The sequence below is a fragment of the Leuresthes tenuis genome, unplaced genomic scaffold (assembly GCF_036924035.1).
Source record: "Leuresthes tenuis unplaced genomic scaffold, fLeuTen1.0.hap1 SCAF_19, whole genome shotgun sequence".
NCBI classification, from domain to species: domain Eukaryota; kingdom Metazoa; phylum Chordata; class Actinopteri; order Atheriniformes; family Atherinopsidae; genus Leuresthes; species Leuresthes tenuis.
The window spans coordinates 10,156,580-10,169,730 of record NW_027325373.1 but is presented as its reverse complement, the minus strand read 5'-3'; the positions used below and the strand labels follow the sequence as shown (position 1 = coordinate 10,169,730).

The following is a 13,151-nucleotide window of genomic DNA, read 5'->3' as shown; positions in this document are numbered from 1 at the left end:
TCTTTAAGTATTCCGTTTTCACATTTTCTGTATTCAATAAGACATTCAAAACTAACACACACACACACACACATATGTAAACCTGGATTTAAATCTCCTCAAGTGCAAACCGGGAAAAGGAGTGGAATTACTGAAAAATACTTTGTTTCTAAATGTATTATGCAGCTCAGAATGACTGTAAACAGTGTAACCACACTTGTTCAGATGATGGCGTTTAGTTCTGATAACATTTTTGCTACAGACATGACGCTATTATGGGTGCTTTTTTAGTAGGTGGAGTAGAGATGCCAAATGTGAGCGTTCAACCCAGAAAATAGTTGATCCTTCAGTGAAATGCAAGACTTCCGAAAATCCCGAAGTTGTTGCTTTACACTTTCTGACCACACTTTGAGCTGTCTGGGGTGTAAAGATGAACCAACATGAATTGGTATCTGATTTTAACACTGAAGATGTATTTTATTGGTATGCAAACATGTTGATCAAGTATAATGTGTATTAAATCGGGCAATGGCCTGATTGTACCATTAGAATCCAGTTAAAACATATGAGTCGCTGTTTAACAACTTTGTACCGACGAGCTCCTAATGTCTCCTAGTCTCTACAGCTTTTGAACGGTTCCTTAGCCAACCCGCCCACCAGATCCCACGTCATATATAGATAGAAGATTATTTTACCAACAAATTTGAGAAAGGTGGAATGAAGAGGTTTTCAGGATATAAAAAGTTAAAAAGCTGCAAAGAGCAACGCTGTTGCATCCGATAAGGCAAGAGAGGAATACGGGCAGAAAACTGTAAATGGTGCAAATGCCTCAGTTAACATGTTTCTTTAAGCAGACGGTACACTCAATGCCTGCTGTTTATTTCCAGATTACATGTTTAAACATATCTCTCCAGAAGTACGTTCAGGTCTGATGCAGTATTTTATCGAAGGATAAATAGAAATTGCTTTTGTTTTGGATGAAATCAAGATAATGTGACTGATTTTGACAAATACAAATAGAGTAATTGTTTTTTTCTTTTCTAATTTACACGCTTAGTTGTGCAAAGCAGAACTGGCACTTAATCGGGACCAAACATAAAAAAAAAACATGTATTTTTATGACTGCTCAGCAGGTTTACATTTTGAATGAATCACCACAAGCTAAGAATCACAAATTTCTCACTTTTGCTCAACATTTTACATATTTTCTAATAGAAAATCACCAGTTTGTGACATTGATGACCCTGGTGACCCTTTATGCTCAACATACCAACTAACACAGTGATCTCGATCTTTGACGCATCCCTAAAGTGTAATGCACAACTAAACCCTTCTCTCTACCGCATCGCTTTTCCTGGGGTTTTATCAGATGTCTTCTCTTGTCAGATGGAGCGGAAAGAACGGAAGAGTCCTGCCTCTGACACACTTTATGAGGTGGTGAGTTTGGAGAGTGAGACTGAGAGAGAAAAAAGGAAAACCACAGCCAGTCCCAACATCCTTCCTACTGGGCCTGGTACCATGGCTCCTTCGCCACCTGAGGATGATGAAGAGGAAGGTGACTGAGTGTTTGCTTTATTTTTCAACAGCTGAGGGATCTTTTTAGAAAAGGCAGTGGAAGCGCAAAAATATCCTGCGAATCAAACTTCTGATAGTGCAACATTTACACTGTATGAGCCATATAGAGTTTCCCTTATAAGTATAATCACATAGAGCTGCAGAACAGGCCTGATCCGTACAGCTCTATGTAACAGTTTTAACTTTTTTAATCACCTATGAGATGCTTTAAAGTAACTCGAGAATTTGGCAAATGTCTCTATCTGTGCGAGTCCTGCTCATGTACAGCCACACACTTCTACAGCCACTTCGAAGCCACAAAGACCCCGTCACAAGCCCACTAAAATGTTCAAGCAACTGTAAAGCTAAAGCGTGTGGTTTGACCTACGATGTCCCAGTTACCGGGAGGTCCAGGACAGTTTCAGGACTGGGAACGTGCCTAACAATATTACGATGTGCTTCAAACGACATACGACGCACATTGTTTTAAGCTTCACAAACTTATCTAGTGTTTCTTTAACTATGGCCCACACGCAGCACACTAAAATGAAAGTGACGCTGCTTGGAAGCATAAAGTCAAACGAGGTCAATTACAGGCAGCGGAGCCAGTGTGTGCTTTGAAATAATTAGTTTTCAAGCAGTTCAGGTGTCTTAGTTTCACTACAGTTGACCAAAGAATTACAACTCTGTCCTGGGTGGGCAGCACCAGATATAGACACCGAGTCCACAGGAGTTGAAATCATGTGTGAGATCACTCTGTTACAGAACGGTTTGTACTGTATCCTCCCAGAGTACTTAGCTGTCAGTGGTCTGTGTGTTTGACTAAATGTGAGTGCTGACAAAGAGTATGAGAGGCAGAAAGCATAATTTAGTCCATTTTTGTATCTGTGTTTTTATCTGCAGGCCTTTTAGCACAGTTTGGTTTCACTCTTTGGACACTGTGTGTAGCTGCGTGACTGTTACTTAAAAAAATTCTAGGTCCCATTTGTAGATAATTGGGTTGTTTTTAAAAAAAAAATTTCTTGAAAGTTGATTAAAGACCAAACAACTTTTGGGGGGGTGGAGAGCTGCAGTTGTATTCAGAAGTAGTAATACTCAAGTCTCTGGAATTCAATCTTGTTATATCAGCGATAGTGTATAATAGAACAAAGCATTTTATTTTATTTTATTTTTTGAAGGTAGAGTGGAGTCTTTTTGGTAGAATCAGTCAACACAAAGTTTGAAACCAGCAACACAAAACGTTTTTTCTTAAAGAGTTAACATTATAAGTCTATTGGGGGTAGAACAGTTATTGAATCAAGTCATTTCACATGCACAAATAAAGTTATGCTGTGGAAAATGTGGACTATTTAAGAAAGTAGTAGCCAGGATTTGTTGTTTTACTATACAGTTGATACATTGGATCTCACATATTCTACGCAGATAATGACGAGCCCTTACTCAGTGGGTCAGGTGATGTTTCGAAGGAGTGTGCTGAGAAGATCCTGGAGACGTGGGGAGACTTGTTGTCCAAGTGGTAAGGATGATTTTTCTCTCTTAATTTTGCCCTTTCCACCCCTGACACTGGCTACTTTAACATCCACAGCAATGTTCTGATATCAATAATTCACTCTGACTTAGAGGCTACCAGGTAAACAGCTTTTTCTGAAAATCCCAGCCCGAAAACGTCCATCTTCAGAGTAAGCAGTATTTGAATTAATTATGTGGACTATGTCGCATAATGTAAAGCCTCCTAAGTCCTGGCATTTACTCATGCCTTTTATTGATGGTAGTGGTAAAAAAAAAAAAAAACAATGTGAAAAGATGAGCCTAGATTAACCTTTGAAGATCTAGATCTAAGTGTCAGGTTTATCGAGCAGTTTGAACATGAGCATTTTATTTGTGCTTTGATTTAATGAAAAAAAACAATCAATTACCTGAGCTGTTATTCTTACAGATATTACTGTATATTAAAAATTTGTTTTTTTCTTTTTTCGCTCTCTGGAAGAAATGCTGCAAGATCAGTTATGTGCTTAATGTTCCCTCTTGTCTGATCAACAGTGCCTAATGCCTAAATAAATACAGGAATCATAAGACTGTGCTGTTCTAACATAGGCCACTATGTTTGTTTGGTAATTTTATGTGTGTGAGAGAATGTGTTTCATGGCTTTGTGGGTTTGTTGCACTCTGAGAGCTCGGAAAGGCAAATTGCAGAAAGCCTTCAACCATTTTTTTTAGCCCGAGGACATCGTCTGGCCTCACTTACATCACATGCATGCACACTCATGAATACAATTTCCCTTTTGATTCTCACTGAAAATGCCACACATTGCATAACATGCAACAAACAAACAAACTAAATAAATGGACAGGGATGAATAAAAAAAAAAACTAGGAACAAGTGAGAGCATTGTGTTTCCTGACTTTGGGGAGGGAGCAGATAGGTACAGCTGTGCCTCGGAGTATGGCATCTCCTCTCTGTGTTTCTAATTCTGTACTTGATACTTATTAGCGTGTTGGCAATACCCAACGCTTCGTATCACACCCTGAGATGGTGTTTTCCCAACAGATAAATGTGGGGAAAAAAAATGAAGGAAGGAAAAGACTTAACTTGTTTACTGTTTGTTTAGTTTTTTGTTGGCTTATTGTCCTGTATTGTCTATTGTTGTAGCACCCTGCTAAAAATGAGGTGGTGGTGATAAAATGAAGCCCGGCTAATGTTAGGGGAAAAAGCGAAGGGTAAGGGACGAGTCAACTGTCATCCAGTTTCTGAACAAAAAATATCAAATCTTTGTCCCTGATTGATTTCCTCCCTTGTGATAAGCTGGACTGGAACTTCAGCGTGTAAATCATCTATATGTGTTTTGCTAGCTTACATAATTCCACATAATTCTCATGAACTTGGCCTCAATAGTTCACACTCCACGGCCATGTAAAACTCTGGTTATGGGTTGAAACAGGAGACAGTTGTGCACAGAAACATTGCATGTGCCAAGCTACATGTGTTAAGGCACACAATAAGCAACATTAATAGAAGTGAAACGAACATAGGTGTGAAACCACTGATGTTTGCTCTCCTCCTGCACACGTCCCAGGCACATGAATTTGTCAGTGCGACCCAGACAGCTGCCGGCTTTGGTGCGGAGCGGCATCCCTGAGGCGCTCCGTGGGGAGGTGTGGCAGCTTCTGGCAGGATGCCACAACAATGACCACCAGGTAGAAGAGTACCGCACTCTGATCACAAAGGTAAGACCACACAGAAGCCTCACTGATTTTATCAAGACACGCCTCTCATTTTGTTGGTGTTGTGATTAGAAAAGCTGCCCTTCAGAGGGTTTACTCCACAACAATCCTCCTGTCTTTTGGAACTCATCACCCTCAAACTCTTTGCCCAAACTTATTGAGATACTGAGGTAGACTGCTTCCTAAAGCCAATTTGTAATTTCATCTCTTGTACCTATTTGAATGTCTCTCACTGAAACAGACATCACTTGTTCATTTTTTTGTTTGTACTTGCGAGAGAGCATAATTGTTACTGTTATTCTCCTTGGCAACAGTCCTGCTTCATATTTACTTATTAAAGAGCAAACCTCAGGGACCTCCAATGGCAAGATTTCATCAGATTGTATCTCTCATGTGCTCTTAAGCTTGTGACGGTCACCACTATTGCCGTGTAGATCATTAAAGCTGATTACTTTTGGTGTTGTGCAACATACAACTATTTGTCTTTCCAACAAACTAAATGTCCTGTTTATGTAGCTATGTGAAAAGAAAGCCCCACTTTCCTTTTTTTTAATAACTCTGTTATGTTTTAACCCTCACAGAGTGCATTTATCAACACACAAGTATCTACAGTGTCTCACTCCTTAATTTGAATATGAGTCTTTTAAGGCAAGGACACATGCAGTTTTTGAAGAGGCTCGCTTCGTATGCAGCAGTCAAGCAACAGACCTTGTTCCATAGGTGGATTGAGCTTTTGATCTGCATTGATATTTTGATCTTGATCTAGCCCTTTAGGTCTCTGTTTTTTTTTTTATTATTTCAGATTGTCACAGGCTCACGGACAGTGTGCATTTGGAGCTCTGTCTGTTTGGGCTTTTGTTGACTCATTTGATAAGACTTAACCCTGGTGTACGCGCCCCGCCCGCATGCTTAGAACAGCCTCATTTTGTTGGCCACTGCTCTGTCTGCTCCTCTTATGTAAAAGCAACATCTCTGGCAGTAAGATGGGTCCCAGGTGGTGGCAACATGCTGGCCTTTACCTTTCCTCCCCTCTCCTCTCCTCTCTTACTCAAATTTTTTTTGCAGTTGTCCTCCCCCTGCCTCCATTTCTCATTTGATCTTTTCCATTTCCACGACTCCCCATACATGTAATTCTACATTCATGCTTTTGCTACCTCAGTATAAATACTGATTATTAAGGACGAGCAAATGAAATAGAAGTTTTGCAGCAACATACAAACACACCAGCTGTTTTTCTGTTAACATGAACGGTATGAATGGAATCCTTCAATCAGACAACAATAACAGTGAAACAGTGCTGCTATATTGATAAGAACTGGACAGAAGGTTTGATAGGAATTTATTGCAGAAGCACTGCCAACAAGCCCACAGAATAGGGAGGAGACACGTACAGCTTTATCTGACTATGACAGTGGATTTGTTTGATTTAGTCAGCTTAATCCAAGACCTAACAGAGCAGCCAAATTGGAGTTTCAGTTTGGATATTCAAGTGCAAAGTTGTATATTTTATTTTTTGCAATTAGTCTTATTTGTAATTCCATGCCAACTTGCAGCACTTCTTTTATCTACTTGACTGCCGCTGCACCCCATTTTGGCTGCAACACGTCAATTTTTTTTCTGTCCATAAAGGAACTTTGATATACACCAGGAGCATTACAGAAGCTGCCTGTACAAGTCGCATCCAGTCACATAAAACCACATGTTTTTGTCTCATTGAGGGATTCGACGTTGCTAAACTTCTCACCATTGATGGTTCAATTCCTTTTGACCAGTTTTCTGGCGTTATGCCATGCCGAGTTTAAACACATTTATGTGACACTGGGGGGAAAGAAGGTTGTTAGTCAGACCAAAATTGGTCTTTTTGCATGATATATAAGCTCTCAGCGCTGAATTGACACCAAGGTGTTGTAATTGGTTGAACTCCCCCTTTAGCTCGACTCAGCTGAGCATTTAAACACACCGAAAGTCTCTACATCGCTTAGTTCTCACTGGATTGAGTTGACATTTGTATTGTTTCTTCCTTGTATACCTCATACCCACTCATTGTCATTAACTGGAGTCTTCTTAACCTTGTGTTTCAAATGATACTACAAAATAAAAGGAAAATGCAACCAGAGGGCCATGTTTATGTCATGAAATACACCGCGAGACACCTTCGGTGGGTAATAGATGTGATTGACAAGCTTATCTTTTGTGAAAAGCTAACATAAAACAATTCTTTCAGGTCTTTACTGCAGGAGAAAAGACTTAGAATTTTTATTTTTTACTAAAAAGAAGTCCTGAATTGTCTTTGCAATATTTTTTGCAATAATACAATGTAGCAGAAAGAATTATGATGATAAATTATAAGAATTTAGAAAAAAAAATTGTTTTCAGATCAAGTCTCAAATACTGTGAAAGTGATCAATCATCTGTCAGCGCTTCATCATTAGTGCCACTAATAGCAAAACATGCTAATGCTATCATGCTACCGCCACTGCATGTAACTAACGATGTGCTATGCTTTGGATCACAGGTCCATGCTTTTTCTTATCCACACTCTTTACATTATTTCATGTGTTCAGAGAATCCTGCTCCTGAATTAATTATTTTTTTTATTTGGATACAAAGTCTGATTTCTCCTTGTCGTTCTCGTGTATCACCAATGATCTCTGTCTTGATGCAAACCCTCTCTATTTATATTCATGAGGGGTCACTCTTGAAATAGACTTTGTCCGTAATAAGTCTTCCTCCTCGAGGCTGCCCTTGACTTGATGTTGAAAAGTGGTTTTCTTCACCAAAGAAGGATTATAATGATCTTCCACTTTGGTTGTCTTTTGTGGCCTTTCAGGCCTGTTGTTGATAATGAGTTTTCCATTGTGGTCCCCTCTTTAAGATGGGTCATGACATAACAAAAAAACGAGGCCACACATGGCCACTGAACTGTTTTTCAGTCAGTTGTCCAATTATTTGTGGGATTATTTTATTTTATTTTTTTTAAAAGGACCGATTACGGCTGTAATGGCTGTAATTACTTGATGGTTATTAAATTACAGTCATTGAATTGTATCTGGAAATCTACCTTTCAGCTGAATCTTGATTTCAGCCTGTGGTAGACTGCAGAGGCTAAATTAGAAAAATTGTCTCTAAGCCCATATGCTTTTGGACCTCATTGTGAATATTAGAATAGAAAGCCTTTCTGCTGTTGTCCACTGTATGGTAACTTGACTCTACTCCCTTTTTTTTTTTGTTTTTCCGTTGTAGTTTATGTTTTGTACCGGCTTTTTTATTTTATTTTTTTATTTTTTTGTACTTTTTAGTCGTTGGTGAGCTCGATCAATACCAACAGGTGACATGGAAATGCTGCAGACTTCTGATTGGCCAGAGTGAATTGTCACACAAGCATATCATCAGCGCTTGCGCAGCCGTGCTCAAAGGTTACATTCCTTGGCAAGAAACTGCCAATCTGTGTATCGAGTTTACATATTCGTGAGCATTTCTCGCAAAACCATAGGCGAGGATCTATAAATGGATCAAACCCCTCCCCCCAGGCTGAGATGAGTTCTGTAGCACGCATGCTTACACAGGAAGATGTCCTACATTTCTGGTCGAAAGTTTTTTGCAGATTTTGTTGCCACCCGACACGCACAAGTAGAGTTTTTGTGTCCTGTCTCAGCAGTTCCACACAGGGTGGTGCTGCACTGATTATCAGCTTATCCTGCTCGCTTTAGTTGGGTTACTGTTTGGTGTATGAAACAAAGTGGATATGAGTACCTGGTTCTAAAAGTGAGTAGATTGAAATTAAGCTGAATCAATTCGGTTTGATCATATTCATATTGCTGTTGTTCCTGGTACTAATTAAAGCTTATCATCTCATGTGCTGAATGCACTTCTTTCCCCTGTTCAGCTCATGTTTTCATATTTGTTAATACCATTCCCATGTGCCAGCTCCTAATTGGTTTTTTGTGCTTTCACAATTCAAGCTTATGTTGGAGTTCATCTCTTCATGCTTTATTGCACTCACTGAACTTCACGTCCTATCTGGTGCCCTCTTTTGTTCCCAGTCTCATTTGAACTTGGTGTTCATCTGCAAATCTGAATGAAGGGCATTGATGGAAGTAGGTCTTAGACATTTAACCTATTCTTTCTCCATGTATCCCAAATGAAGATCCTGATACGAGGGAGTCCGAGGCTCGGTATTGTGAGTACCAGGCTAACTTTGAATGTGGGCCGAGGAGCGCTCCCCGGTAACCGGTAAAGTCGTCGGGCTGCTGGAGCTATGGCCCGCGCTTTGCGTTAGCGGCTTCAGTTCTAGTGAACGGAATCCCGTCGTTGATGGTTACCAAGTCTGATGAACAAAAACCGTTGGCTTTGGCAGCTCATGGGTCCAGTGTCAGGGGATTTTAATCAGGAGGATGTTACGAAAGACTGTGACATATTGGTATGGAGCTGTAACCGTGTCAGCATGTGCTATCGTGTATAAACTGTGACACAGAGTGAAACAGTTTGCTTATTTTTATCAGCTTCATCTCGCTCTTCTTATACCGTTAAAGTGAGTAACAGAGGTCTACAGAAAGCTGTGAAGCTACTAAGCTCCTCATCACATTGATCTGCATGTGTATTTGATTCAGACAAGGTTCCACGACCAATCACAAAAACAGATAAGTTGATTTGTTTGGCCATCAAACAAAGATTTGATGTGCTTCATGTCTTGTTAAATTTGACAATTTTGGCCTACTGTTTGTACAGCTAACTGTTTGTTTGTGCGGGCAAGTTTCAGAGAAAAAAAAATGAAACACTGCTTCATTTGCTCAAATTAACAACCTTTTTTTTACATATTGGAGTAATATTTCCTGCAGTCTTACGGATACTCCAGTGAGATCAGAGGGAATTCTTAAAAAACTAAAAGTATTTGAAGTTCGAGGGAAGTAAATTGCATCGAAATCCTTCTTTGGAGCCATTAGAATAACTGATGATTATTTTTGTTATTGCTCGTATTGGACCGCTGCTGATTCAGCTTAGTTGAGATTTTTTTTTGAGGTTGTTGTTAGTTTGCACATGGTTTCTGCTGGGGTTGTGCCACACGATGTTGCCATATGATATTCTAAGCCATTTCCTACCAACGGCAGAATGTTAGCAATGTTTCTTTAGGTGTACAGTTTATCCTCTGATCCACACAGACTCGCACTCACTCCTGGATGTGCAGCGTGGATACAAAGTGATGACATGATCTCAGGCCATGTCCTCAGGCCTGCTGCATCGGCCCTCCTGCGGAGTACCTGCCTACCTGAATGTCTCTGTCTGACCCACATAACAACCTGCCTGCTTGCCACTCTGTCTGTCTTTATAATCATTTGTGTTTGTGTATGTCGGACTCTGACTTCTACCTAGATGTGTTTGTGTCAGCTTGTCTGTCCTTCTGCTTGTCTCTGTCTTCACGCTCATGTGTGTTTGTTGTGTTTGTTGCTTTCTTCCTTCACCCTCTGTCTTACCGCTTTGCCGTAATTCCCTTTTTCATTTTCTGGGTGGCTCTATTCTTCTGTCTCTGTTCCATAGCTTTATGTGTGCATCGCTACCCTGCCTTCTGGTAATTGAAATACTTTCATATATGTTTTGTCTGACTTTGAAGTCAATTTCCCATATTTAAAGAAAAAAAAAGAAAGACGGCTAATGCCAGAGGGGTTCTAAGTGTCTGAAAGACACGAGAAGAGTAGGTTTTGCAGTTGAATGAGAACCGGCTGTATATTGTGGAGTCTGGTTTTCTTTCTCTTTATTGTGTTTGTATGGAACAATATGAACCAGTGCTTCTATTGCCTTGTGCTTGGTTTAGTTTTTGTACTTCATCTGATCAAAAAGGATGAAAATAATCAAATCGTATTTAATAAAATTTTATATATTAACTGCTGAGTTTTGATTAGCCAGAACCTCGAATAGGACATCGGCTGACTAGTTCTTTTAATGGTTTTGTTACAGTATATCACACTGATAAAGAAGTTGGGATTTATATAAAAATGCCATGTAGTGGGATAGGATTTGTCATTCCTCTCCATTGGGTTTTTCATAACCCTTTTTTTCCCCTCCTTAATACCAGATGTACTTTAACAGTACTCTAGACTAGAGCTACTATGTTATTGCCAGGTGTGTCAGCTCCTGGACACTTGTCCTTTGGAGGATGCTTAACAAGGAAGCATAGTTCAGACAGCTAAAAGGGCTGAGTTATACTCAGCTTGGCAACCATGGGACATTACACAATGCTCGTCTTTCTCCTGCTTTTTTTCCTGCTCTTTTCTGCTCCCAGTTTTCTTTTTGCCACCATGGATATCTTCCTCTCACCGTTGACGAGCAGTGCATTCAGTTTGACTTCCATCCTTTTCCCTTCCTCCTATTCCTATCCTTCTTCCAGCCCTTTAGCCCTACTGTCATCTATTTATAGCTCCTCGTGTTGCTGGCGGAGGAGGTGCGTGAAAGGATGGGAGTGTGTCTGGATTGTGGGGGAGAAAGGTGCAGGCTGGTGTGCGTGTGAAAGGCTGTGTGTGTACGTTTGGGCCTCCATCACGCTCACTAAATTTCCCAGCACGAGGCAAAGTCTGCTGTCTTTAGAAAGTCATTAGGTATAGGATGTTGACAGTGCTGCACTAAACCTGACAGTAATTACTACCCACTGATGTTGCTAATTTTAGTGTAGGGATACTGAGTAATTCGATTTAATCTTCACATCATGTGAACTTGAAATAACTGTCTGTACTTGTTCTAGCAAAGGTTCATAGCACTCCTTACAGAGGTGCTGATTTGTTCATACAGTGAAAAGCTTGCTGTTAATGTGTGTGGGAGAGAGATTAGAAATCAGGCTGCTTCGGTAGATCTGATTGTGTCAAAAACAAGGCTCCCGTTGAAACGGAGGTGTAGCATTTGCTAATGTATACAACATCCAGGACAAAATGGCGAGGAAATGGTTGGACCCTGATAGCAATTTGCATTCAGGTAGAACTTTGGCTCGGATTTAACGGCACAAACATTTTGACGAGGAATTACGTGACCATGAAGATGCTGACTCTCTGTGTCTTGCGCTCTCAAAAACAGAACACAGCAAACAGCCCCCCCCCCCCCCCCAGAAAGACCCTAAAGGAAAGTCGACCATATGTTGTAGTAGTTTCTGCTGTGTGTGAGCATGTGCACGTTTTTGTTGGTTATCTTTTAAGGCAGTTTCATGTTATTTGGCATCATTGTTATGACTGTTGTTATTAACATTGCCATCCTTTTCCTGCTGTAATTTGAAGACTCGGGACAAGATTTTTCCCTAATGTTTGACCACGACATTTCCACATGATGCTGAACTTGGCACCACGAGTTTTCATCCCAGTGCCCTAAGCATTTGACTATTCATTGCATAAGGACATCCCTGTTGAACCTAGTCAGAGGATGTTCTAATGTTAAACTAATTGCTTTGTTCTTTGAGCCGTTGAAACCTGAACATTAAATTTAAACTGGCATTGATACGCTTTTAGTGTAGATGTCGTCAAAGATCATTTAACCCCTTAAATTGTAAGACAATCTAGTGAAAACATCAACAACAACCTTGGAAAACACTCATGGAAAGTTTAGAAATACTAATAGTGTTGAATCTTAATGACATTTTCTCTAAAAAGAGCCCTAATTAAAATGATATAACCCTCCAAAGTCAATATTAAGGAGTAATTAAATCTGATCTCTGACGTGCCCGACCTCCACTAACTGTAATCCGGTTTAGTTCCTGTGCTGTCACCACTTTCTTCAAGTCTTGACACAGATTTTTCTTGGCATTGAAACCTGCAAGTGGAAACCATTTAAGGACTGTCTAGGAGCAAATTTGACCCAAATCCGGTTGGCTTGGTTTACGATGGTCCTTTCTTGTTCAGTGTTTGTTAGTCAATATCAATATTTTATTGATATCTCCTTTTACTTTTGTTGGGACACTGTTTGCCTTTTTTCTGTGGGCAAGAATGCTTTTAAACTTGCATGTAATTCTCACTTTAAAATCCTTTTTCTTATCATTCCCATGATGGTGCAATGGAATAACTTTTTTTTCTTTTTTCACTCTGCTATATTTATGACTTTGTTGCATATTTTGAAGGAATCGTATCTGTGTCAGAGTTGCAATGTTTTTAACAGCTTGGGGACATTTTGATGAATACTTTGTTTATCTCGCATATAAGTTGCTGATGTGTTATCAACAGTTTTAGATGGGATTTATTGATTTTGCCTCTGGACCGAAAATAGCTGCTTCTCAGAAGAAATTATTTCTGTCCGCATTTTTATTGGTAATTTAATGTGGGCTCTCAACTAATGCCAATGTAATTAAAAAAAATCTAAATTATTAGGCTACTTAAAGGTATAACTCTGGTAAACTCTGAATGATTTGATTTTGCTGTGGTATGTTC

At 39.8% G+C, this 13,151-nt stretch overlaps 2 protein-coding genes across 4 annotated transcripts in view; one reads left to right on the top strand and one right to left on the bottom strand.

Annotated features, from left to right (window-relative positions):
• Positions 1 to 13,151, bottom strand: part of strbp (spermatid perinuclear RNA binding protein) — a 175,055-nt gene that overhangs the window by 53,585 nt on the left and 108,319 nt on the right. The window lies entirely within an intron of this gene.
• Positions 1 to 13,151, top strand: part of LOC140277559 (rab GTPase-activating protein 1) — a 63,067-nt gene that overhangs the window by 19,422 nt on the left and 30,494 nt on the right. For all 3 annotated transcript variants that reach the window (XM_072372634.1, XM_072372633.1, XM_072372632.1), the window contains 3 exons: positions 1,366 to 1,534; positions 2,956 to 3,049; positions 4,608 to 4,758. In XM_072372634.1, the coding sequence (XP_072228735.1) occupies positions 1,366 to 1,534; positions 2,956 to 3,049; positions 4,608 to 4,758 (414 nt within the window). The remainder of the gene's footprint in view (positions 1 to 1,365; positions 1,535 to 2,955; positions 3,050 to 4,607; positions 4,759 to 13,151) is intronic.